The sequence below is a fragment of the Lagenorhynchus albirostris genome, chromosome 11 (genome assembly GCF_949774975.1).
Source record: "Lagenorhynchus albirostris chromosome 11, mLagAlb1.1, whole genome shotgun sequence".
In the NCBI taxonomy this organism is placed as follows: Eukaryota; Metazoa; Chordata; class Mammalia; order Artiodactyla; family Delphinidae; genus Lagenorhynchus; species Lagenorhynchus albirostris.
Genome location: NC_083105.1, coordinates 10,340,182 through 10,368,103, shown reverse-complemented (window position 1 = coordinate 10,368,103; position 27,922 = coordinate 10,340,182). Strand labels below are relative to the sequence as shown.

Here is a 27,922-nt window from a genome sequence, read left to right as displayed (position 1 = left end):
TTTGAGTTTATGGAGGGGAACTGAGGCTGGACTGAGACTCCCCATCCACACCCAGTATCCCCAGGGTCCTGCCCTCCTGCCCCACCTGGCCAAGCCCCCCGCCCACCTGATGATGCGGCTGTGATGGAAGCACTCTCGGATCCCCAACTCCACCGCCAGGTGGGCCACCGACCAGCTGGGGTGGTTGCGGATGAGGTCGGTCAGCTGCTGCAGGACCTCGACATGCAGGATGTGGTTGGAGCTCTCGTAGAAGGGCGGCAACTGGGAAGAATACTGCTGGAAGTTCACCAGGGCATCGGCCTCTGTCTCCAGCTGGAAGAGCCTGAGGAGCCAGGGCAGAGGAGGAAGACACAGAAGTGAGCCGGGAGGAACCCTTGGCCTGTGCCCTTGATGGAATCTGAAGACTTGTGTCCCTGCAAACAGGTGCCTGCCTGCTTCCTGCTGTGGACTGACCTGCTCCAGCTGGACTCCCTTCCCCCACCACACACACACACACACACACACACACACACACACACACACACACACACACCCCTAAATGGAGTTGGGGCTTTCTTTTTATTTGAAAAGATTTCCTTTCCTTTCTTTCTTTTTCAAAAAATATCATCACGTATATTTCCACAAGCATTGTTGCAAATCCATGGTCCAGCATGAAAGCAAAACTCCCCAGGCACATGAAGAGATAAGAAAACATGAAAGATGGGACTTCCTTGGTGGTCCAATGGTTAAGAATCCGCCTTCCAATGCAGGGGACGCAGGTTCGATCACTGGTCGAGGAACTAAGATCCCACATGCCGCAGGGCAACTAAGCCCACGTGCCGCAACTACTGAGCCTGCACGCCACAACTAGACAGCTTGTGCGCTGGAACTACTGAGCCCCCGCACTCTGGAGACTGCACACCACAACTAGAGAGGAGCCAGCGTGCCACAACTAGAGAGAAGCCCGCACACCACAACGAAGAGCCCGTGCGCCGCGACGGAAGATCACACATGCCGCAACTAAGACCCAGTGCAGCCATAAATAAATAAATATTTTTAAAAAAGAAAATATCAAAGAAAACCAACAGAGACAATATACAAGAGAAACAGATCTATAACTGGGGGTCTACAAATACTGAAGTTACCTGACACAGACTTTAAAATAACTATGACAATATTAGGATAAAATAGAAGATTTACAATTTTGGCAAAACACTTTAAACTATATAAAAAAAAAAAGAACCAAGTGGATATTGCAGAATTTAAAGATACAATTGCCAAAATTAAGAGCTCAGTGGTTAGGTATAATAGCAGATTGGACAACGCTGAATAGAAAATTGTGAAAAGGAAGATAGGTAAGAAAAAAGTAAACAGAATAAAGCATGGAGAGACAAAAGCTTGGAAAATACAGGAAACTAGATAAAAGACATAGAATATATAATGAAAAGATCTAACATACATATAAGTGGAGATACAAAAACAGAATAGAAAAAGAATTGTACAGAAGCCATATTTGAAGAGTTAATGACTATGAACTTTCCAAAATTGATGGAAAACATTATTCCATTAATTTAAAATATTCTATAAATCCTCCTCTACCCCCTCCCGCCAAATCCACACTTACATTCCTCCCACTGAGCCACTGAGCAGTGGGAATTTATGTGTCTTTACCCTTTAACCTGGCTTTGTAACTGCTTTACCAAGAATATGGCAGAAGTGATGCCGTCCTAGTTTCTAGAGCAAGGATTTAAGAGACTGGAAGCCTCTATCTCTTTTTTCTTGGGACCCGGCCATCATACCACAGTGAAGCTGACGTATCATGGAGATGACTCTTGGACCCTTAACCCTGGATAAACTTAACTCCTGGACCCTTAACCCTGGATAAACTCCCAGCCAACAGCCAGTACCAACTTGCCAGTTATGAGTCATCTTAAAAGTGGGTCGTGCAGTCAAGCCACCCCAGCTAATACTATGTAGAATCAAACTGAGCCCTTCCCACTAAGCTCTGCTCAAATGGCAGATTTGTGGGCTAAATAACTGATACTGTTTTAAGCCACTAAATTTTGGGAGAGTTTGTTGCATAGCAACAACTGAAAATGACACATGTTGGTCAACATATTGTAACGTAGCAATAACTGACACATGTGCCATGTAACAACTGCTGAAAACAAAACGCAAAGAGAAAACATTAAAAATAGCAAAGAGAGGGCTTCCCTGGTGGCGCAGTGGTTGGGAGTCCGCCTGCCGATGCAGGGGACGCGGGTTCGTGCCCCGGTCCGGGAAGATCCCACAGGCCGCAGAGCGGCTGGGCCCGTGAGCCATGGCCGCTGAGCCTGCGCGTCCAGAGCCTGTGCTCCGCAAGGGGAGAGGCCACGACAGTGAGAGGCCTGCGTACTACAAAAAAAAAAAAAAACAGCGAAGAGAAAAAATGTTTTCAGAGGGCAACCATCAGACTCAACAATGAAACTCAACAATGGAAGCCAGAGATAATGAGATGACATCCTTAAAGGGCTAAAAGAAAATAAATGCCATGGAGAATTCTACACCCAGAAAAAAAAAAAAAAAACCTTCAAGTATGACATTGAAATTAAAATATTTCACTAGTCAAACAAACAAATGCACCAGAGAGACAGACTGACTGACTGTGACATTAGCAGACTCAAATAAAAGGAAATACAAAAGGATTTTCTTCTGGTAGAAGAAAGTTGATCCTAGGTGGATGGTCAAAGATGCAGGAAAAAAATTAAGCACCATGAAAATGGTAAATATGTGAGTGAATCTAAATAAATATTGACAGTATAATGCCTTGTTGGGTTTAAAATAAAAATATTAATAAAAAACAATATATGGCATAGAAGTCTGGAGTGGGATAAATGGAGTTAAAGGGTTCTAAGACCCTTGTATTGTTCTGGAAGAGGCCAAAGTACCAATTATACTTCAGTAAGACCAAGGATGTGTGTTACAATCTCTAGGGTTCTATCAAGAACTGTGAAGGGTACCATACGACCCAGCAATCCCACTACTGGGCATATACCCTGAGAAAACCATAATTCAAAAAGAGTCATGTACCAAAATGTTCATTGCAGGTCTATTTACAATAGCCAGGACATGGAAGCAACAGATGAATGTCCATCAACAGATGAATGGATAAAGAAGATGTGGCACATATATACAATGGTATATTACTCAGCCATAAAAAGAAACGAAATTGAGTTATTTGTAGTGAGGTGGATGGACCTAGAGTCTGTCATACAGAGTGAAGTAAGTCAGAAAGAGAAAAACAAATACCGTATGCTAACACATATATGTGGAATCTAAGGAAAAAAAAAAAAGGTCATGAAGAACCTAGGGGTAAGACGGGAATAAAGACACAGAACTACTAGAGAATGGACTTGAGGATATGGGAAGGGGGAAGGGGAAGCTGTGACAAAGTGAGAGAGTGGCATGGGCATATATACGCTACCAAACGTAAAACAGACAGCTAGTGGGAAGCAGCCGCAGAGCACAGGGAGAGCAGCTCGGTGCTTTGTGACCGCCTGGAGGGGTGGGATAGGGAGGGTGGGAGGGAGGGAGACGCAAGAGGGAAGAGATACGGGAACATATGTATATGTATAACTGATTCACTTTGTTACAAAGCAGAAACGAACACACCATTGGAAAGCAATTATACCCCAATAAAGATGTTAAATAAATAAATAAATAAATAAAAGAACTGTGAAGGGTTTCAGATTCTACCCTACTTGCAAACTAACAAGTTAGCCTGACACAGTTTCATGGATGCTGGCAGAAGACACAAGGTTCCCGGATGGAGGACAAAGGGCAATTTATTACTCACAGCAGTAGCATTTGTGCCAGAGTATCAGCACTTGCGCCTATTCCCTGGGATCCATTTCCCAGAGGGTGACATGAAGAGGGTCAGGTGACACCTGCTCATGTTGCATTAGAAGACAGAAACGCTAGTGTAGGGAACTTGAATCTGTGATAATCATCAGTGAGAAAATCTGTCTAATCTTTGCTCTGGAGGAAAATATTATCTTTATTACACAGAAGAGTAAGCAAACCTACCCTTTGCTCTAGAGAAAGACTCTACCTCTATCTTCCAAGGCTGTTCACAATACAAACATGCTTGTAAAGACAGTACGAAACAAAACTAGTCAGAGCCTCTGCTTGTAAGATGTACAGAAACACAAGAGACCCAAGGAGAACTACCTCCCAAAAGCTATCATTAAAAGATAATAATAGAGTATAATAAAATATATATATATATAAAAAAATAATAGAGTATAAATTTCCAAGCTAATAGAGACGGAAAAATAGAATAATAAGAAAACATTTAATCATAAATTGCAAAAGCATTATGCCAAGGGAAAAAACTCTGATTCATAAGACTACATGCTGTATGATTAAAAGATAAAACTATAGGGATAGAAAGTAGATCAGTGTTGGGGCTTCCTTGGTGGCAAAGTGGTTGGGAATCCGCCTGCCAATGCAGGGGACACGGGTTCAAGCCCTGGTCCGGGAAGATTCCACATGCCGTGGAGCAACTAAGCCCATGCGCCACGACTACCGAGCCTGTGCTCTGGAGCCCGTGAGCCACAATTACTGAGGCCCACGTGCCTAGAGCCTGTGCTCCACAAGAAGAGAAGCCACCGCAGTGAGAAACCCACGCACCGCAACTAAGAGTAGCACCCATTCGCTACAACTAGAGAAGGCCTGTGCGCAGCAATGAAGACACAACACAGCCAAAAATAAAAATAAATAAAATAAATAAATTTATTTAAAAAAAAAAAGTAGATCAGTGTTTGCTAAGGGCTGTGGTGGGTGCAGAGGCATTACTACAAAGGAGCACGGAGGAAATTTGGGGGATAACAAAAAAGTTGTGCATCTGTATTGTGGTGATGGTTACATGAGTGTGTACCTTTATCAAAATCCATTGAATGATACACTTAAAATTGGTAAATTTTATTTTTTGTAAATTGCATCTCAATAAAGCTAAAACAAAACAAAACAAAAACCAAAAAATAAAAAGAAGACAAGAAAGAAAGGAATAAAGAAAAGAAAATAGGTGGAAGAATAACAAAAAAAAAGGCAAACAGTAAGACAGTAGATTTAAACCCAAATATATCAGAATTACATGAAGTATAAATAGACTAAATGTTCCAAATAAATATAAGAAATAACAGACTGGATAACAGGGAAAAGAAAAGACAACTACATATGCTTTACAAGATTAAAATTATAAGGAAATATATAAATACTAACCAAGAGAAACCTGGTGAAGCTATATCAATATTAGAAAAAGTAAAGCTTAAGGTAAAAAGCATTGCTGGACACAAAGAGGGACAATTTGTAATGATAACAGTTTCAATTCACTAGGAAAATATGATAATTATGTATCTAATAATAAAACTCCAAAATAAAGTCAAACTTGACAGAATTAAGAGAACTAGACAAATCCACAGTCACACTGATAGATTTTAACATATTCTACTAGTTTCTTACACAAAAAGCAGACCAAAAAAAAAAAATCCCTATTGGATATAGAACAATTAATAAACTTGACCTAACAGACATATATAAAGCACTATTCCCATCAAGTACAGAATACACATGCTTCTGAAACACACACACAAAATTATAAATATTGGTCCCATGCTGGGCCATAAAGCAAATCTAAACAAATTTCAAAGACCTGAAACTATTTAGACTATGTTCTCCAACCATGATGCAATTAAGCTAGAAATCGATAACAAAAAGATAACGAAAAATTTCCCATATGTTTACAAATTAACCAAGATACATACAAATTATCTACGGTTCAAACAAGAAGTCACGGTAAAATTTGGGAACTACCTTGACTCGATGACAATGCAAACATCACATATCAACTTTGTGAGATGAACTTCCACTTCTGGCTATGACAGAGGAGTTTGTACCAGACTAGCCTTCCTGGTGAAAACAAATATAAAGGCAGGATTAAATTCAAACAAATATTTGAAGGTTCTGGAGAGAACCAAACGCAGGCAAGGCATAGCGGGCCAGGATTTTGAGAAAAGGGAAGCACACTGACGTATGCCCCACATTTTTACTCAGGGAACTGAGGTAAGCCCCACGTTTTTATTCAGTTTGAAATAAAAGAATAAAGGTAAAATATAGTCATTTTTAGAGACAGAAAAACAGAGAATCCACTGTCAGCAGACTTGCACTAAGAGACTTAAGCAGAGAGAAAACTATCTCAGATGGAAGCAACATAATGCAGGAAAGAATAAAGAACACTGGAAAGGGTATTACGTGGGCAAATCTAAACTGACTGTGTTTTGGGTTTTTTTTTTTGGCCATGCCACACAGCTTGTGGGATCTTAGTTCCCTGACCAGGGATTGAACCTGGGCCCTCAGCAGTGAAAGCATGGAGTCCTATCCAGTGGACGGCCAGGGAATTCCCTGAATTGACTGTTTCTAAGAACAATAAAAATGTTTGGGGGTATATAGATAGAAATATTTACATATATATTTAATTAAAATGAAAATACATCACAAAAAGTTGATGAGATGGATAAATGGAATTGAAATATTCAAAGGTTTCTGCATTGTCAGGGAAGTGTCAAAGTACCAATTTAAGGTAGACTGTGGGACTTCCTTGGTGGTCCAGGGCTAAGACTCTGCGTTCCCAGTGCAGGGGGGCTGGGTTCCATCCCTGGTCAGGGAACTAGATCCCACATGCTGCAACTAAGAGTTCACATGCCGCAGCTAAAGATCCCTCGTGCCGCAACTAAAAAAAAAAAAGATCCCACACAGGGCAACGAAGATTCCACAGGCTGCAACCAAGACCCAAAGCAGCCAAATAAATAAATTAAATTAAAATATTTTTTAAAAAGGTTAGACTGTAATAAGTCAAGGGTGCATGTTGCAATTTTTAACTACTTAAACATGAATAAAACAGCTCATGGACAGGGGAAATGGCATTAGTATACATACAGCAGCATTTGGCTTAAACATGGTCAAAAGTTGGTTCTTTGAAAAGACTTTAAAAAAATCAATAAACCCCTAACAAAACTCAATGAGAAATACAGAAAACCCGAAGTACCATCTTTTCAGATTCTTCAGATGTTAAAAAGAATAAAAGAGGACATTATGAACAACTTTATGTCAATGAATTTGACATTTCTTGAAAACACAACATACCAAAACTGACACAAGAAGAAGGAGAAAATCTGGTAGTCTGGTATCTATTAAAGAATTGAATACATATTGAAAAGCTTCACACAAAGGAAACTCCAGGCTCAGATGGCTTCACCCATGAATTCTTCCAGACATTTAAGAAAGTAGTAATATCAATCTTAAACAATTTTCAGAAAATAGGAGAAGGATTACTTCTCAACTTTTTTTATCAGCCAGTTAAAGCTGACACCGAAACCTGATAAGAATGTTTTTTAAAAAGAAAATTACAGGATAATATCTCTCATAAACACAGTGCTGAAAATCCTAAACAAATATTTGATTTGATCTAGTAATATACAAAAGGGATGTTACATCATGACAAGGAGAGATTTATTCCCAGAATGTATGGCTGCATTAACGTTTCAAAACCAACCAATCACCCAATCAATGTATAATTCACCACACTGACAAAATAAAGGAGAAACTAATGAGCTAATAAATGCAAATCTCAATTGTTTCAGTATGAGCATTTGATAATATACAACACCCATTCGTGAATTTTTAAAAAAGGAAGCTCTTAGAAAACCGAGAATAAAAAGGAATATCCTTAATGCAACAGACGGTATCTGCAAAAAACTTAGAACAAACATCATGCTTAATGGTATGATGTTGAAGCTTTTCCTTTTGAGACAGGAATGAGATAAGGATGCTTGCGTCACCATTTTACTCATCATTCTTACCAGTGCAGTACGGCAAGAAAAATAAATAATAAGTATAAGGACTGGAAAGGAAGAAGCAAAAACTGTCATTATGTTCATGATGATATGATTATGTTCTCAGAAAACCCAAAAAGTCCTACAGATAAATTATTAGAACTAATAAATGAGTTTAGCAAGGTTGCTGAACACAAGATGAATGTACAAAAGATCAACTGCCTGGCTATACAACAACAAACAGGTAGAAAATTAAACTTTAATAAATATCATTTATTAGAACATCAAAACATGTCAAACACTAGGAATAAATCTAACAAAATATGTCCAAAACGAATGTGCAGAAAACTACAAAGAATTATTGAGAGAAATTAAAGAAAACCTAAATAAGTGGGAGGGTATTTCAGGTTTTATAGTCTGGAAGACTAGACAGTATTTAGTTGTCAATTCTTTTTTTTTTTTTTTTTTTTTTGCGGTACGCGGGCCTCTCACTGTTGTGGCCTCTCCCGTTGTGGAGCACAGGCTCCGGACGCGCAGGCTCAGCGGCCATGGCTCACGGGCCCAGCCCCTCTGCGGCATGTGGGATCTTCCCGGACCGGGGCACGAACCCATGTCCCCTGCATCGGCAGGCGGACTCTCAACCACTGTGCCACCAAGTTGTCAATTCTTACTGAACTGATCTATAGAGTCAGTGCAACACCAATCTTAACTCTCAAGAGCAGAGGCTTTGTTTCTTTCTTTCTTTGCTTGTTTGTTTTGTGGGTGGAACTTCTTTGTCCCATTAAAATGCAAAGAGTTGAGAATAGCCAAGATAATCTTGAAGAAGAAGGAAGTGAGAACTTGTTCTACCAGATATCAAGATTTATTATGAAGTTACAAGGCAGCATTGTATTGGTGCAAGAAAAGAAAAATAGAACAGTGACTAGAAACGAATTCATTCCTACAGGGAGGGACGCCTGGATTTATGTCCAATGGCATTCTAGAGCAGTGGAAAAGAACAGTTTGTGATAAAAGGTCCTGGGAAAACTGAATCTCCAGCTGAAAAACAAGAAAAAGAAACTTGAGTCCTATTTCACACCATACATTAAAAAAAAAAAAAATTCCAGGTAGATTATCAACCTAGCTGTAAAAGCAAAACAATAAAGCTTCTAGAAGATAATATAGAAAAATATCCAACTTCCCTGGTGGCACAGTGGTTAAGAATCCGCCTGCTAATGCAAGGGACACGGGTTCGAGCCCTGGTCCGGGAAGATCCCACATGCCGCATGCAACTAAGCCTGTGCGCCACAACTACTGAGCCTGCACTCTAGAGCCCGTGAGCCACAACTACTGAGCCCGTGCACCTAGAGCCCGTGCTCCACAACAAGAGAAGCCACTGCAACGAGAAGCCTGCACACCACAAGGAAGGGTAGCCCCCGCTTGCTGCAACTAGAGAAAGCCCATGCGCAGCAAGAAAGACCCAACACAGCCAAATAAATAAATAAGTAAATAAAAAGATACATGCACCCCAATGTTCATGGCAACATTATTTACAATTGCTAAGATATGGAAGCAACCTAAGCGTCCATCAACAGATGAATGGATGAAGAAGATGTGGTACATTCCATACAATGGAATACTGACTCAGACCCAGGCCCTGTCCTTCCAGAGCTCTGTGGTCTGGTGGGGGAGACAGATGTGCAAACAGACATGTGGCAATCCGTGGCAAGAGGGGCGGACAAAGGTACAGACACTGCTGAGGGAGAACAGAGGGGTGAGCACAGGCTCACAGAGCAGGGACACATGAGTCGCAGGCCAAGGAGTGCAGGAAGAGCATTCTTAGCAGATGGAAAAACAAAGGCAAAGAAAACGTGTAAAGAGTGAAGGTCTGTCCGGGGAACATGAGTCTGACACAAGCCCATGTACCCCACATTGACTCCACTGAATGCCGGGTCCTGATCCACCTTTTCTGGCTACTGCCTGAGCCCCTCAAGGGCAGAGACCTGCCACTGGTGGAGATGGGCTGTGGGCTGGATAAACAGTGAACGGGCAAACCTTAGGGTGTGTGTCCAGGCAAAGTCCCAGCACAGAGGGCCTCAACAGTCAGTCGCCTTTCGAGAAGTAAAGATCACGTGTCACACACGCTTTGATCATTCCTCCCAGGATTCCTGGGAAGTGCAGCCCTGCTTCTGCTGAGATACCAGCGAGGGGCTAGCGGGCTTCATCAAACAGCATATGTCACAAATCAATGTCAGCAGTAAATGATTAACTCGTACCAGGAAGAGAAGTATGGACGTTATCACAATGTACACGGCGGTGCTACAAGTGACCACCACGGGGCTCACCCCAGAAGAGCCAGGCGCCTGGACCATATGTCAGGCTGGGGGCCCAGGATGGGCCCAGCTCATCACACTGCAAAGCGGCCCGCCTGGAGGAAAAGGAAGAGGTGGGCTCTGGAGCCAGGATGTCTGTACCCCAGCTCTGCTATGAGTGGCTTTGTGACCTCAGGCAAGTTACTTAACTTCTTTGAGCTTTGTTTCCTCCTCTGTAAGAAGGGGTCAATAATAGCCCTACCTCTGGGGACTGTGGTGAGGACAGAGGGAGCTAACAGTTAGACCAGCACCTCACACATGCACTAATATAACGCGATACTATCATTGATGCCGTCTGTATCAGCCGGCGTCCAACTCTCCACCCACAGGGGTGTTGTGGGACTCCCAGGCCTTAGGGAATAAAACCTGAGGATTCGGAAGACCCTGATCCCCTCCCCCAGCCGGAAGCTCTGCAGTTACAGGACAGGAGCACCTCTACCTGGAGGCTGGAAGCAGGACCCTCACACCTCCGTCCAACACACTTAAGTACTTTGGGGACAAAGCCCTCCAGGCAAGTAAAGGAGGAGACTTAAAAGACAGAACCTCGGCCCCCTGAAGAGGAAGTCCAGTACACCAAGCCTTCTCCCCACAAAGCGCAGGGTGTTCGGAGCAGTGGAGAACCCCCCACGATGACCACCCCCAGTGAACAGCCCAGGGCTCTGGCAGAGTGCCCCCATCCCCCCAACAGCCCTCACTCCCAGCGACTCCCAGGTCTTGGCGTCACCATTTCTGCAGCTCTTCAGAACCTCTGCTCCAGCCTCCCACCCTCCATCCTCCATCCGCGCCTCCCAGCTCACTCCCTGGACGACAGGACAGCCAGATGGGTGAACGAATGAAGCAGGACCATCAGCCGTAGCCCGACTCAGCCCCGGTCTGCCAAGCTCCCTGGACCCTGCATTTGGGGTCCTTGGTCACTCCTCTCCCCTTTTCCCAACCGGCCCTGCAGCTGCTCAGTTTCCTCAGCCCTGTCCTGGATTCCTACACGTTCCTCTAGCCCACGGAGGGGGGCCCAGCATGCCCTGAGAAGAGCAGCTGTCCACCCCTTGCAGGCTCCCCTGAACAAACGTCGGCCAACCAGCCCCTACAAGGACAGTCACACCTTAAGGACCCAGGGCTACAGGTGATCCCTGGGCCTTCCCCGACTTGACCTTCTCGGCTTCCCCATCCTTCCTCCCTCCCTCCATCTGTATGGGTCAAGCCTCGAGGGAGGCAACAGTCCTCCAGCCCCAGCCCCTGCTGCCGGGACCCTGATGGGCCGGAAGGTGTCGAGTCCAGGAAGCCCCTCCCTCCGTTTTAAAAGCAGCCCCACCCCCAACAGACCCCTCAGATGTCAATCTGAAGAAGCTGCTCTCGGCCAAGGGACCTCCAGGCTGAGACCTGGGAGGAGTCAAAGGACAGAAGTGTGTGTGGGGCAACGGACCATCACCCACCGGAATCCACTCTGGGGGTTCCTAGGGTTGACCAGGATGCAGTCCCACGTGCGACTGGGAGCGTTCTGGAACAGACACAGCTGCCTTTCTTCCCGGACCCGGCCGCTTGAGCTGTAGTCCGCCACGTCCACCTCCTTCACCCGGAATGGGTTGGAGAACAAGTTGGTGACGCCGCTGAGGGTGCTGACCAGGCGGCCAAAGAACTGCATCCTCTGTGGGGCCGGCGGGGAGGCCCCGCCACCTTCCCCCTCAGTCTGGAAGAAAACGGGGTCTCTGGTCAGCCGGGCTCGGTCTCCCATGCGCACCTCACCTCACACGGCGGTTTCCTGCACGGGCACCCAGGTGGCTCCCCACCAGCGCTGCTCCCCAGATTCTGGGCCTGGAGGGACCTGGAAAGGAGGGGAAAGAGAGAGAAACAGCACTGAGTGGGAGGGAAGAAGGGTTGATGAGAAGTTCCAGGGCTGCCACTGTGCACAGGTGACCAGCACTGTCCTGCCCCCTGACGCAGTTTCCCCAAAAGAGACTCCGTTTCCTCATCTGCAGTGCGGGGCTGCTGTGATCAAAGGAGATGGCAGACATGAACGCACGTGATGGGTGACACTGCCCTGTGCAAACGGGGTGTTCTCACTCTGTAAAGTATGGAGTTAACTTTTGGGAACTCAAAGAGCTTAGCACTGGTCATTTGAATTCCACAAACAAAACCAGTGTCCCCTCTCTACTGGACGCCACAAAGGGACCAGGGTCATCTCACACTCCATTGGGGGCATTTGTCTAAAACCTTTGGCGCCTGCTACCACGGGCTTCCCAAAGAGCTCTGAGAGAACGCCAGAGCAGCCCCTCGGAAATGAACATGAACGTAAAGACTTAGAAACACTGCCATAGGTTTGGGTGGAAATTTTGTTTCCTACTCACAGGGTCACAGTTTCTGCTATGGAAACTGTCCCCAGTTTGGGTAACAGAATCAGATGCCTTGTTATTTCCTGGGTTCCCAGAAAGCACACTACCTTCCTCAGGCAGTGCCACCAAAGCTGCATGACAACTGGCTGGAGGCCACCCCTGCCTCTGTGCCAGGATGTCACCTGCCAAAAGAGCAGGTCAGCTGCAGGCCAGAGCGTGCGAGTGTGGGCAGCGCGGGAGAGCGTGGACATGTGAGTGGATACTAGTCATACCCTGGCCTGTGGGTGGAGGGAGGAGCGACGTTAGGGATGAAAGGAAAAGCAAGAGGCCTACAAAGGATGATCTAAAAAGGCAATCAGGGTCAACAGTCATCATCACACCAGGAGATGCTTACTAAGCACTCACTAGGCAGCAGGCCCTGAGCTAAGCACTGCACGTAACTGTCTCATTTAATTCTCACAAACTGTAGGAGGCAGATGGCCAAAGCACACCATGCAGCTTGGGAGCAAAACTGCATTCAAGGGCTTCCCTGGTGGCGCAGTGGTTGCGAGTCCGTCTGCCAATGCAGGGGACAAGGGTTCGTGCCCCGGTCCGGGAAGATCCCACATGCCGCGGAGCGGCTGGGCCCATGAGCCATGGCTGCTGAGCCTGCGTGTTCGGAGCCTGTGCTCCGCAACGGGAGAAGCCACAACAGTGAGAGGCCCACGTACCGCAAAAAAAAAAAAAAAAAAAAAAACTGCATTCAAATCCCAGCCTCACCACTGACCAGCTGTGTGACCTTGGGCAAGTTACTTAACCTCTCTGAGTCAGTTTCCTCAACTGTAACATGGGGATCACAACAGTGCCTAATAACAGTACCTGGCAGATAGTAACTTTCAACAAACATTAGCCCTCTTTAGTTCCATCACCCCCTTTTACAGATAAGGAAACTGAGGCTTAGAGACCATGATTGAAGAGCTTTGAAAACACTGTGAAGCTTTGTAATGTCTTTCCTTTTTTGATGTGGTGTGAGCAGATTGTGAGAGTCAGTTTCTCCTCCTTTAAAACGAGGACAACGCTCACCTCTCACGTGCGGTGAGGATTAAATGAGAACGTTCATGAGGATGCTTAGACCTATGTCAAGGTCCTTCTTTCTTCCACACTTGGGAGGTGAAAGGACAGAGGAGCTGGGTACCTGCGCCTTTCCCCACAGCCAGGGGAGAGGGGCTGGGACCCCAAGAGAAGGCATGGGACTTGGTATCCGGAAAAGAATTCCCCCAAAACAGAACACATGGCATGCACGGCAATATGCTTTATAACAATTTCTGTTTTGACACAGAAATGGAAGCAGCTTCAATAGCCAGCATTAGGGGAATTATAAGTTACGACACGTTACCCCCCAGACACCGTGTGCTCACTAAAGGCCGCTGCTGAGAAGGCAGTAACAACTCAGGGAAACCACGTGGCGTCGTTATAGGCTCGGTGGCAATGAGTCCATGATGCTCCCTGTGCTGTTCTGGGCTGCGAGCTCGGCCTGCAAAGCCACTGCAAAAAAAAACACAAAAAACCTGATAGAAAACATGCCAAAATACTAAGGGTAGATGAGAGTATTAGGTTTATGGGCAATTTCTTTTTCTTTCCCCTATTTTCCAAATGGTATAGAAAATTATTATATTTTTTATTTTATTTTTTTATTTTTTGTGGTACGCGGGTCTCTCACTGTTGTGGCCTCTCCCGCTGCGGAGCACAGGCTCCGGACGCGCAGGCTCAGCGGCCATGGCTCACAGGCCCAGCCGCTCCGCGGCATGTGGGATCTTCCCGGACCGGGGCACGAACCCGTGTCCCCTGCATCGGCAGGCGGACTCTCAACCATTGTGCCACCAGGGAAGCCCAAGCCCTATTATATTTTTTAAAGAAAGTGGGAGTGGGCTTCCCTGGTGGCGCAGTGGTTAAGAATCCGCCAGCCAACGCAGGGGACGCGGGTTTGAGCCCTGGTCCGGGAAGATCCCACATGCCGTGGAGCAACTAAGCCCGTGCACCACAACTACTGAGCCTGTGCTCTAGAGCCCACAAGCCACAACTACTGAGCCCAGGTGCCACAACTACTGAAACCCGAGTGCCTAGAGCCCGTGCTCCGCAGCAAAGAGAAGCCACCGCAATGAGAAGCCCGCGCACAGCAAGGAAGAGCATCCCCCGCTCGCTACAACTAGAGAAAGCTGCGCACAGCAGTGAAGACCCAACGCAGCCAAAAATAAAAATAAATTAAAAAAAGAAAAAAAGAAAGTGGGAGTGTAGGCTGAGCCTCTGGGGCCTGCATGTGGGGAGTCGGGGGGCGTGGGCGGGTCAGGCCTGGCTTAGAAAAGCAGCACAGAGGCTTCCCAGAGGGCAGGCCGCAGCACCGGGAGAGGCGCTCACAGGGAGCTGGGGAGTCGGGAGCAACCAGTGCCCACGGCCCACCTGGGTTAAGGAGGAGAGTCACCGTGAGGGTCCAGCTGGATGGAAGGCAGATGCCCCGCCCCAGAGGAGAGCCTCCCTCCTCAGGGTCCCCAGGGCTGGTGGCGAGGGTGCCCCACACACACACCGACAGCAGCCTGGCCCTCCTCCAGCCTTCCAGGGTAGGCGTGAGGATGAAATGACACAGTGGCGGGAAAGTGGGACGCTGGCCACTTTGGGCACACAAACAGTGGCCACTGTCATCACGAGGTGGAAGAAAGGAAATGAAAACCCTGGGCCACATCCTGGACCGACTGTAACAGGCTGGCCTCGTTTCTGTCCCCTTCCTCCTGTCCCCGCCACCTCTGACCCTGGAGCCCAAGTTCTTTCCGGCATAGCTGCAGGGATGGGCGCTGCGCTGGGGGGCAGCTGCCACTCGGAGCGTGGAGGGTCCCTGCGCACACGGCCCCACCTGCACCCCTCCCCCACCCCCTACCCATCCCCGTCCCCTGCCTGGACTGTCCTCCCTGCCGTCTTCACCTGCCCCAGAGCCTGCTTTCAAGAAAGGGCTGTCAGACAGATGAATAAACCCCTTCTCATCCTTCAGGACTCAGTTTACGTGCCAGCTCCTTCAAGAATCACACCCTGCGCCTCCCCTCCTCCCAGCCCCAGGCGCACGTGTGCGTCCTCCGTGCCCCACCCCGCCCAGTGCACGACCACTTAGCCTGGGATGGCGATGCCTATCTGCTGGCTGGGGGGAGGGGGCCCATCCCCCCTTTATGGGTTTATCCAAGCACCTGGCATGCTGTTCCCGTCTCACAGTGGGTATAACGTAAATGTTTGGTGAATGAATGAGAACAAATGAATAAACCAGCTGGAGGCCCCGGGGGGCCAGCACCTCTGAGGCACCCCTCCCTCCCTCCTCTCTTCACCCTGTGCGGTGGTAACACACCACACGTCCCATTCCTCCGCCACTCTGACCACAACAGAAATGCCCAGGAGCTCACCCCAGCACAGGGCAACCTTTACGGGGCACCTGCTGGGCTTTGATCTGGAAAATTCGGTGCTCGAAGCTGAGCTCATTCATACTCCAGACAGGGAAACTCGTCAAGCTCGCTGCTGGACCAGAGGGGCAGGGTGGCTCTCAGGAGGTGCGCGCCAGGACAGCCGGGCCAGGTGGCTGACCTCCCGGGACGGGCCACATGCGGATTCTGGAAGCACACACAGAACTGCCTGAGTTGGAAATCAGGCTTTGTGAGCCCCAGCTGCTTATGACAGGATGTCCCATGATTGGAACGACTGGCACAGGACAGCCTCCGGTGCAGCCGACGTCATCCCCGTGCCCTGCCCTGGCAGGACGGGCTGAGAACACAGGGTCAGATCAGAGCACTCCGCCTCCCCTGACCCCCGCGGACTTCCTTCCTGCAGCGCTTGCCATCTGCCCCTCCCAGCCCACGAGCGCATCACTGCATGCTGGCCCACGGCACATCCTCTCACAAGGCCACTTCGCTTTATGGCTGGCAGGGGGTTTTCACGTCTGCTAGCTGCCTCAAAGCTCACAAATGCCCATGAGACAGGGACAGTGCGATCACTATCCCTGTTTGGCATACGGGGCAACAAGGCCCAGAGAGAGGAAATGGGAGGTGTTGCCTGGCGACTGGACTCACGCCTTCTTCCTCGGACTCCTGACAGCGCTAGCAGAGAGCCTGCACGGAGCACGCAGGCGCTCAATTAGTGCACGAGGAAAGACAGGATGAATGTAGGCATCAGGTGAAACGGCATTTCTACCTCTCATCCGAGCGTCTGGGCCTCCAAGGCTGCCTCCAAACAGAACATCCCTCCAAATGCTCACCCTGACCCCAGCTCTTCCCAGACTCTTCCCTAAGCCATCGAGGAATGGGGGAGGGCTGGCTCCTGTCACCTCGCACCCAACAACACTGCCCCATCCATCCAGCGCCCACCAGATGCCTCACCAAGTTTGGGGGTAACGATCATATTTATTCCTCAGAACACTCATAAGAGAAGGCATACTTCTTCCCATGTTCCACACAGGGAACTGAGGCGCAGGAGGTGATGTAACTTGCCAGGATCTGAACCCAATTAGTTGGAATCCAGAGCCCCAGCTCGTAATCCCCAAGCGGCCTTCAGGAGAAATCCCGAATGGAATGTGGCTGAGTGAGGCCTGATGCACAGACCCCCGTGGCCAAAAGCCAAGGCTCTCGTGGAACAGTGCACCGCCGTTCACATGGGCCAGAGCAAAACGGCCTTTCCGAAAAGGAAAAGGTGTCTCTTTCACCCACTTTGTTTAGCTGGACCACAGCTGGAAGCAAACTGCCCAGAGCTGCTGCTGGAGTTCCCCAGCACGGGAGACCCCAATGACTTTAGGACATTTGGGGGCTGGTGGCATGATACAGGGTGACCATTTTACGATTCACTCTAGAAATATTTATCAAGGACCAATCCTGTGGAAGGCACTGTTACAACTGCTGAGAACACACTAGTGAACAAAACAGATTAAATCCCTGCCCTCCTAGAACTTCTATTTTAGAGGGGGCTGTAACAAAGAAGACAAATAGGCAAAATAAAGACAGAGTTTCAGATTAGATGCCAAGGAGAAAAATAAATGAAAGAAGGGAGATAGGAAGTGTCCATGTGGAGATTAAAATTTTAGATAGGGTGAACAAGTCCTCACCAAGAACTTGACCTTGAATAAAGACTTAAAAGAAATGAGGGCAAAAGTCATACGGGTATGTAGGTGGAGAGTTTTCCAAGCAGAGGGAAGAGCATGTGCAAAGGCCCTGGGGCTGGACCATGCCTGGTGAGTTCCAGGAACAGCAAGGAAGCCAGTAAGGTCAGAGAGGTAACAGGGAGCCAGGCAGGTACATTGAGAGGAGAAGCTATTACAGGGCTTAGAGCAAAGGAGTGATATTAACTCTGGCTGGATGCGGGGTGTAGAGAGGCATCAAGGATAATCTCACAGGTCTTCCCTGGTGGCGCAGTGGTTAAGAATCCGCCTGCTAATGCAGGGGACACGGGTTTGAGCCCTGTTCCGGGAAGATCCCACATGCCACGGAGCAACTGAGCCCGTGCGCCACAACTACTGAAGCCTGTGCGCCTACAGCCCATGCTCTGCAACAAGAGAAGCCATCGCGATAAGTAGCCCCTGCTCGCCACAACTAGAGAAAGCCCACACGCAGCAACGAAGACCCAATGCAGCCATAACTAAATAAATAAATGTATTTTTTAAAAAAAGGATAATCTCACAGCTTGAGCCAGAGCAACCAAAAGAATACTGCCATTTCCTAAAGATGGGAAAGTGCGTGTGAGGGACAGATTTTGGTAGAGGGTGAGGGAAGGGATGAAGGGGATGGATACAGGTGCATAAGTCTAAGTACTTTAAGTTTGAAATTCCTAAGTTTGAGATGTTGAGGGAGCAAATATGTGTGTGTCTATCATTCAGCGAAAATGTCTGGACCGGACTGGAGATATAAATTTGGAAGTTGGAGTCAGAGTAGAGATGGTACTTAAAGCTATGTCACTGGATGAGATCACCAAAAAAAATAGGATGGACAAAAAAAGAGAAGAGGCATTTAAGGCATGGACCTATTAAAATGCTCTCCCAGGAGCCACATTCTATAAAGTGAAGCTTGTAACACAAGACCTCCCCTTCACTACAGCCCCTACCTCTTCCCACACACCCCCAGTACATACGCGCAGACACACACACACACACCGCATTTAAATTTCTCCTTCCTTTATCTCTCGGTGATGTCATTCTGCTGAGTGAGAAGGAAATTCCCTTTTGAGGATACTGTCATTTAATAAGAAAGTAACCCACGGAAGGGAAAAAGTGCCCTGGGCACTTAGACAACAGTAGCGACCCTTACAGAGCAGAGCAATCCCACCACAGGCTCTGGTGTTATTAAGTACTCTCTTCAGATTCTAGCTCCAACCACATCAGTTGGTGTGAACTCAGGCAACTCAATTGCCCTCTCTTCCTTATTGATTTAAATGGGAGTAACATTGGCTATGAAGGTAGCCTAGAACATAGCAAACAGTCCACTAATATTTCTGAAATAAATGAGGAATGAATGAATAAACGGTAAGAATAACACAGAAAAGAGCCTGACTCATAGCTGATGGTCAATAAATCTGCACATGCTAAATGCAAGACTTGTCTTTCCCTCCTTGATTTTTCATTCTGTCCCTTTCCCTTTTCTGCCAATGACACAATAGCAAACTCATGCATTTGCACAGGGCCATGCTGGTTACAAAGCTTTGCCTTCTACATTTTCTCAAATTTTGAACCTCATGGCAGCCTGAGGAGGGCAGGAAATAACAATCCCCCTGTCACAGATGAGGAAACTGAGACTCAGACAGGAAATGGCCTACAAACTCCAGGAAAATTTTAAGGCAGAGACAATAACAAAAACACTGCATTCAGCCCAAGGGTGGAGCATCTGTGGTGCCAAACCAAACTTGCCTGACATCCTGTTGGGTGGGTAAGAGGGCAGGTGAAGGGAAAGACTCCGAAGTTTAGGGGAAGGGAAGGTATTTGAGGTCGTGTGAGTAGTCCATACAAAACATGTGCACAGGTCCCTGAGCCCTGTGCCCTCCCTGTCCCACACCCACCGGCCTGCCCGTTCCAGTCACATGGTCACAAGGGTCACACACTTCCTGTCACCAGCTTCCAGGTCATCAGTGGGAGCAGGAGGTGGACACAGGACTGGGGGATTGGGAGACTCTGGGGTGACTAGGCTATGGGAGAGGAGGGAGCATGGGGGGCGTAGGCACAGATGAAATCTGGAGACACCTGGGAGACAATAAGCAGGGAGAAGCAGGGAGTTAGAAATGGGGAAGAGTGATGGAGAACAGGGCAGACAGATGGAGGGACACAGAAGACAGAGATGCAGTGGGGGATCGGGTGGGAACACACAGAGGCGGAAAAATCGGGAGCACTTAGAAAGGCACAGAAAGAAAGCTGGGAACAATGATTGGGAACCAGACTGAAAGCTGGGGGCACTAAGAGGCACTGAGAGCTGGGGGACGACGGGAAGGGGTTGACTCAGAACGTGAGGCACGGGATAGAGGAGAGACGCACAGGGAAGAAAGAGGGGGAACCCAGGGTCGCAGCTGGGGTCCCTGAGGGAACACAAGTTAGAGATGAGACAAGAGCGGTCACAGGATGGGAGCTGGGGACGCTTGGGGATCAAAGGGTGGAAGCTGGGGGCATTTAGGGGTCAAAAAAGGGTTAATGGAGGACGTGCCTCGGAATCGGGGAACAAGAGGGAAGCCTGCGGGACGGTCGGGGTGAAGTCCAAGGAGTCTGGGACACGAAGAAGGTTTGGGAAAGGTGCCCCGGGCCCCGCCTTCCCCGCGCCGTCACTCACCTCGGCTAACTCAGCACTTCTACTTCCTTCTACTTCCGCAAACAGACGCGCCCCGGGCCACGTGACAACCCGGCCACGGCTCTCCGCCAGTCACCGAAGTCTGTGCTTCGCGAGAGGAAGGCAGGGGCGGGGCTCCGCCATCTTCTATAACTGCCCAATGGAAGGGGCTCCCATGGCCGAGGGAGGCCGGGCTTTGGGCTGAGTCAATCCTCGGCGGCGGGGCGCGGCCACGTCTGTGCGGGGCGGAAGGTTCACGTTACCGCTCCTTGGCAGACATGTTAATGGGGGGCAGGGGTCTCACCGTTCTCCGCCCTCAGCCCACTAAAACGGTCAGAGGCCTGAAGTCTGAACCTGACTTTTACGACGGCTCGTAAAGACAAAAACAAAACCAACAAAGATCTGTTAGGGCATAACAAGCAGGAACCTGCTTTGATTTTGCCGGGTACCTCCAAGCTAAGGTTGCCAGATTTAGCAAATAAAAATACGGGATTAAATTTCGATTTCAGCTGAACAATGATTTTTTAGTATAAGCAAAAAATACTTAGTTATGGTAAAAAAAAAAATTATTCCTTGGTTTCTGGCAGCCCTTCCCCAAGCCGATCTCAGGAAATATTGCAGCACTTTAGTAGAAACTTGGGCAAATGACTTGGTCTCTGTGAACTCCTCATCTGAGAGTGAGCACAGTAATACCTCACGGGGTTGTTATGATGACTAGAGATAAATTAGTCCCCCTGCCTGCACATAGTGGGATTTCAATAAATGACAGTTGTGGGACTTCCCTGGTGGATGGTCCAGTGGTTAAGACTCAGCGCTCCCTGTGCAGGGGGCCTGGGTTGCATCCCTGATCAGGGATCTAGATCTCACATGCCACAGCTAAGAGTTCGCATGCTGCAACTAAAGATCCCGCGTGCTGCAACAAAGACTGGAGACAGCCAAATAAATAAATAAAAATATTAAAAAATAAATGACAGTTGTTATCATTAGTAATGCTGAGAATGCATTAAATAGAAGGGAGGAGTCTGGGTTTTAGTCACAAATCTGCTTCTGCCTGAACAGATCATGTCCCCTGTCCAGCCTGCCAGGCTTAGTTAGACGCATTTTCTTCCCCCTAATCATTCCCCAGCCCTAGATCTAGATAAATTGTCCAAACTGCTCTCTGTTGGCATGGGAAGGGTAGTTTCTGTTTGTTATTCCTGTGAATAGAAGAATATTTCTGCCTGTCTGTCCCAAGATATTAGTGCCCAGACTGGGGGCAGCCAATGTAACTGGGGCAAGATTTAGTTAAGAATCTAGACAAGTTAAGAAAAACTAACCACAGTAAGTACTATTTGTACAGAGCTTTGCCAGTTACAAAGTAACTTGACTTCACATCCATCATCTGGGGATGGTAGTTACTCTTGTTCATATGTTACGGGTGAAGAAACTGTTCCTTTAAACTAAGATTAAAATTTTGTTCGGAGTTTCAGCTTTGCGTTGAGAGAATGGGAAGAAGACTCAGAATTCTCAGTGAAATGTATCTTGCCCTCCGCACCCCCAAACAATTGAAGTTAGGGCCATGGTTATCAGGGAGCTTGCAAAAGGTCAGGTATTCCACCCACTGCTGAGCAATCTGACCTGGGAAACCTCAGAGGTTCAACAGGATGAGTCCCATTCTTCAGCAAATACTCTCCCGTATTCAAGGTGAGTCTACAAGGCAGGTTTGGCAACACAGACACACAACTGAATCTGAAATGCAGAAAAGGCCAAGGAAGAGAGATCAATCATCTGGATCAATCTTTAGAAACACTAAAAGATCCATAGAGGAAATTAATAAAATAGAGTAGAAAGAAAGTAATAAATAGAAGAAAATAATACAATAGATTCAAGGCCTGATGAAGTTGAGTGCCCCTCCCTTGGGTGTTTCTGGTGAAAACTATTAAATGAGTGGGTAAAGCAAGAGATGAAGAATCCGGAGTCGGTAGGAAGCGCTGAATGAGCAAGCAGTGGAAAGGGAGGGGGCAAGTGAGCACCGAGAAGGTACTCCTTTCAGTTTCTGCTGGATTTCGCTTTGGAGCAGTTCAAGCCAAAGAGCTTCTCTTGAGGGGCTGTGCTCCCTGCAGCTACAATCATCCCAGAGCCCAAAGTCGACCCAAGTCCCCTCCTCAAAGAGTTCGATGGAAATTAACGAACATGCTCACGGTGAATTTTACACTTTTACCTTGTTTGATCCTCACGACGATCCTGAGAAGTAGTACTATTATCTCCACCTTAGAGATGGAGAAACCAAGATTCCGTCAGGGGAAATGATTCACAGAGTCACATGTCAGCGAGAGGCAGAACCAGAATCAAGACCTGTCTTGACTTTTCTTTCCCTACACGGCAGGAGGACCTACTATGTGTCAGGCAGCGTTCTTGGTGCTGAGGAAACCACAGCAAAGAAAATAGACAAAATCCTTGCCGTCACAGTGTTCACAGTCTTGTTGGGAAAGACAGACAATAAGACAGAGAGGTCAGACATAGAGTGTGTTTTGCTAAAGTCTTTGGGTGAAGTGTCATGATATTACCATCTTACTTTCAAAAAACCTAGTGTGTTGAATCTGGGGTTGTGTATATGAGTGCCTTTGTATTCATCCTTCCATTTTCTGTGTGTTTGAACATTTTTATAATTAAAAAGTTGGGAAGGGCTTCCCTGGTGGCGCAGTGGCTAAGAGTCCGCCTGCCGATGCAGGGGACACAGGTTTGTGCCCCGGTCTGGGAAGATCCCACATGCCACGGAGCGGCTGGGCCCGTGAGCCACGGCCGCTGAGCCTGCGCGTCCGGAGCCTGTGCTCCGCAACGGGAGAGGCCACGACAGGGAGAGGCCCGTGTACCGCAAAAAAAAAAAAAAGCTTGGAAAAAATACAGTGTGTTAGGACTTCCCCGGTGTTGCAGTGGTTGAGAGTCCGCCTGCCGATGCAGGCGACATGGGTTCGTGCCCCGGTCCCGGAGGATCTCGCATGCCACGGAGCGGCTGGGCCCGTGAGCCATGGCCACTGGCCTGCACGTCCGGAGCCTGTGCTCTGTAGTTGGCAATGAGGCTGAAGGGAAATCAGGGCCTGTGGTACACTGTGGACAATTTCTAAACTTTAGCTTTCCCTCTGAGGGAAATGGGGAGCCACGGGAAGTTTTTGAGCACAGGAGTGGCCTGTCAGACTTACATTTTAACAAACTGTGTCTGTTCTGTAGGAATAGACTGTAAGGGCAAGGCAGAGGCTTGGGAGACCAGTGAGGAGGCTCTTGCAGCAACCCAGGTGAGGTGAGAGATGATGGTGTGACCACCATCCCATTTAATCATCACAACTGTAGAATCATTACAATCGGGGTTTGCATTATGACAAAATGTGGAAGGTACAGAGGGCTTTGCGAGAAGGCATGGTTGAACTCTGTCTTCTGGGGAGATCTGTGAGATGACTCTTGAACAGGGGTGGGCAATCTATCCCACCTGCCACCTGTTCCTGGAAATAAAATTTTATTGGAACACAGCACCATTTGTTTATGTATGAACATACTTTCTACAGTGGCAGAGTTGAGTCATCATGACAGAAACTGTATGGCCCACAAAACCTGAAATATTTCTATTTGGACCTTTACAGAAAAAAAAAAAAAATCACCAACCCTTGATCTTAAGTTGGGTTTCAAAGGTTGAATGGGAGTTTGCCAGCTGGATTAGGAAAGTAAGAAAGCCCGGTGGAAAGAGCCGTATGGGCAAAGGGCAACATCGTGAGATTGTGTGGATTGTTTGGGGAACGGCAACAGGTCAGGTGTTGCTGGAACCTGCTATGTGAGCAGGTGAATGGGCAGGTGAGCCCCAGAGCAAGGCACGAAGGGTCATGAGTGCCAGGCTGAGCCTGAGGACCTTGCCCTACGGGCGATGGGGGCCCCAGAATGGTTACAGGCAGGGAAGTGACTAGAAAAAAAAATCATTCTGCTGCAGTGGAAGAGTTGACTGAAGGGCCCAGAGGCCACAAGGCAGCTGTGTAATGATTACAGTAACGAGGTGGCTCTGTTTTGAGGAGGGGGCCATCGGGGCTTGTGCCTTCCTCAGGGGGGAAACGAGCACAGGTGACCTTGAGCTGTGAGGCTGCGGCCACATGTGCTCCCAGCCTAAGGGGGACAGCCAGTCCTGGCCAACAAAGGCAGGATTTCCCCACTTGGGGGTCCCTCAGCCCAGCTCAGGGGCTCACAGGACAGACTGTGGGCTGAGGGGAGGCTGGTTCTCAGGGCCAGCAGGCCAGGGAAGCTTGGCCAAGAAGCTGGCCTGAGCCTGGGTTCTGAAGGATGGGGAGGGTTTGGAGAGCCTGCTGAGCAGACGGCATTTCAGACAAAGATGCAGGCCGTGCGCTGGGGATCATGCAGGATGTGGCTTCTCAGGACGAGGTCCAACGGGGGGTTCATGAGGGTCAGAGTGTGCAAAGCCTTCATCCCTGTCTTCTTCCTCCTGGGCTTCTCATCCTCACTTAAGCTTCTTCAGTCAGCAATTATGATTTATTTCCCCCTGAGCCGTGCAGCATGCAGGATCTTCCCCGACCAGGGATTGAACCCGTGTCCCCTGCAGTGGAAGCGCAGAGTCTTAACCACTGTACCACCAGGGAAGTCCTCAGCCAGCAATTATGAAGTGCCTACTACTGTCTGCATGGCCTCACTCCTGGTGGTGTGGGGTCACACGAAAGATATCCATTCTTGGGCTTCCCTGGTGGCGCAGTGGTTGAGAGTCCGCCTGCCGATGCAGGGGACACGGGTTCGTGCCCCGGTCTGGGAAGATCCCACATGCCGTGGAGCGGCTGGGCCCGTGAGCCATGGCCGCTGAGCCTGTGCGTCCGGAGCCTGTGCTCTGCAACGGGAGAGGCCACAGCAGTGAGAGGCCCGCGTACCGCAAAAAAGAAAAACAAAAAAAGATATCCTGTCCTTGAAGTTCACAATTGAATACAAAGTTGCCTCAAATACAGAGATAATTGTTTGTTGTGAAAAGGCACTGGAATAAAGGCAAATCCGGTCTTCCTGAGGAGATCACGAACTGACAGCAAATGATGTTCCAGACTCCGTCAGGCAGGATAGGCTAGGGGATGCTGCAGTAACGAGCAACCCCACAGTCTCGCTGGCTTAACTGAGTTAACATCTTTGTTCACACTGTGTGTCTGATGTGGGAGGGTGGTGGGCGGGGCGTCCTGTTTATCAAAATCACTCGGGAACCCAGGCTGAAGGGGCCTCAGCTCTACACGGGGCTGGGGATGTGGTGAATCAGGCCCTGGGTCTTAAAGCCGCTGCTCAGAAGTGACACGTGAGTCTTCTGCTCACATTTCACTGGCCGAAGCGCATCACATGGCCACACCCAACCTCAAGGGAGCTGGGAAATGCAGTCCTACCAGGCGGCCAGAAGAAGAGGAACTAGGATAGTTGCAAATATCCCAAATAACTACACTGATTGACAAGGCAATGAGGTTCCGTTTTTGTTTGTGATGACAGAAACCTCCCTGCTTAATCAACTATAAATCATATTCCCAGTCAGTCTTCAGCCTAAAGTTTTCTAAAATGTATATAAATGAATTTAATATGGCAATACCACCATAATTTTAGAGTTTTCTGGAAGAGAGGACTGAGTAAGAGGCACAGGGTTCTATGGGATTAAGAAGAAAGAGACCGGAATGAGTCAGGACTCTCTTGATGGTAAGCCTCAGAAACCCGACTCAAATTAGCACCGGCAAACAGGCAAAAAGACTGGAAAGTAACCAGAGAATCTCCCAGAATCCAAGAAAGAGGTGACCGGCCAAATGCTGGAGGGACCTCACGGTGAGCCTTAAACAGGCCCTCCACGGCCTCTGTCTTTCAGCACATCCAGCTCACTCGCTTCTCTGGCTTCTTCTGCCCAGGAGTGAGGAACGTAGCCCCCGCACCACCTACAGCTCTCAGCACTGGAAATGGACTGAGCTTCTTCCCTTAGTTGCTGGAAATGACTCTCACTGAGTCAGCTTGGGCTGTGTGCCCACCCCCGAGCCCATCAGCTCTGGCAGCTCCCACTCTAGCTGGGCATGCACAGAATTATCAGGAGAAAAGAGGGTGCTGGGCACACAGCATCCTACAGAGGCCCTTTCAGCCCTCAAGGGGGTGATTCCAAGATAGAGAAGACCACCAGAGGCCAAGAGCAGAGAGGGGGTCTGAAGCCTTGGGTGATGACAGGGGCCAGGCACGGTGACTGAAATGGCAGGGAGAGGAGGTGAGGTCCCGAAGGAAGAACATGGGCAGAACCCACTGGGCAACCATGCATGTTTGAATTATCCTGGATGATCTACATTCTGTCCTGGTGGCCCTTGTTTATGTCCCAGGGGCTCCCGAAACTCTGCTGCAAATCACACGTTTGTGAGCAGGCTGAATCGAATGGTCTCTGGGACGCAGTAGTCATCAGGGGGAATGGCAGGGACTCCCCGAGGATCCTGCCACTGGCGGTCAGGCGGGGCACAGCGGACAGCCAGCGAGTGGACACAGCCTCCACTATCAGGGCAGAAGGACCTTTTAGGAAATTAACCATACCCTCTCCCTCCCTCCCTCCCTCCCTCCCTCCCTCCCTCCCTCCCCTGCCCAGCCTGCCCCACTGCTCCAGCCTAGGACACGGCCCCGGCCCCAGCGGAGCAAGGGCAACTCCTCCATTCATCCAGCAAATAGTTACTGTGCCACAACTGCATGACGGCCGGGGCTAGGCACTGGGGACACAAAAATGAAAAGATGTAGTTCTAGTCCTTAAGGAACTTGTGGATTAAGAGGAGAAGACAGCCACAAAAACACAGAACACGAACTCGGAGGGAAAAGTGCCATTGTGCAGGGGGCCCATCCCTACCGTGAGGGCAGGAGCCTGGGTCCGCCCGGGGGTTACTCGGGAAGCTCGCTGAGGAACGTGACCTGTGCGCTGGGTATTGAAGGACAAGCTGCACCTGGGGAGGGAGTTTCCGGTCGAGGGGTCTACAGGAGCCAAAGCGTGGCGGTATGGAAGAGCCCAGAGGGAGGGGTGAGAGCTGGGCAGTCAGAGGAGGCAGAGGCCAGACCTAGAAGGTCTGTGGAGAGAGTGTCAACTTTGTTCTGAAGGCAGTGGGGAGCCGTGGAAGTTTCTGAGCCCAGGAGTGTCCGGGTCCAATTTAGGTTTTAGAAAGCTCTGTCTACTCTCCCCCTGGAGGCTGGATTAGAAGGTGCTGGAGGCAGGGAGACAAGGCAGGAGGCCGTTGCCATGTCCAGGAGGAGAGATGCTGTGATTTGAACTGAGACCATGGCTGAGCGAAGAGAGCGGAGCATGGAGCGAAGCTAAGGAGACCACGGGGACTTGGTGACGGGTTAGCTGTGGGATTGAGGGACGGGGGTGAGGCAAGGATGGTGGCCTGGTTTCTCTCTAAGGTGATTGATTGGAAGGTGGTGTCACCAACCCATCTGAGAAATGTGTGGGGAGCAGGGGTGCAGGCTGGGAGGGTGACGCTGAGTGGCGCTGTGACTGTGGTGGGCTGGACGTACCGGAAACGAGGGTGGGGGGGGTCGGGGGGTGGAGGGATGGGGGAGGGCAGGGGGAAATCCACATCTACTGTGTACCTGTTTAA

General features: G+C 48.8%; 1 protein-coding gene across 6 annotated transcripts in view; it reads right to left on the bottom strand.

Annotated features, from left to right (window-relative positions):
• PLA2G6 (phospholipase A2 group VI) overlaps window positions 1–20,412 on the bottom strand; it is a 49,884-nt gene extending 29,472 nt beyond the window's left edge. For 3 of the 6 annotated variants that reach the window (XM_060165167.1, XM_060165172.1, XM_060165171.1), the window contains exons 1-3: window positions 13,926–14,052; window positions 11,632–12,020; window positions 107–322 (exon numbers count right to left, since the gene is read on the bottom strand). In XM_060165167.1, the coding sequence (XP_060021150.1) occupies window positions 107–322; window positions 11,632–11,930 (515 nt within the window). In that variant the 5' untranslated portion in view covers window positions 11,931–12,020; window positions 13,926–14,052. Of the gene's footprint in view, window positions 1–106; window positions 323–11,631; window positions 12,021–13,925; window positions 14,053–20,330 lie in introns of those variants that run through there. The other 3 variants (XM_060165169.1, XM_060165168.1, XM_060165170.1) reach the window with 3 other exon arrangements.
• Between the last annotated feature and the right edge of the window lie 7,510 nt (window positions 20,413–27,922).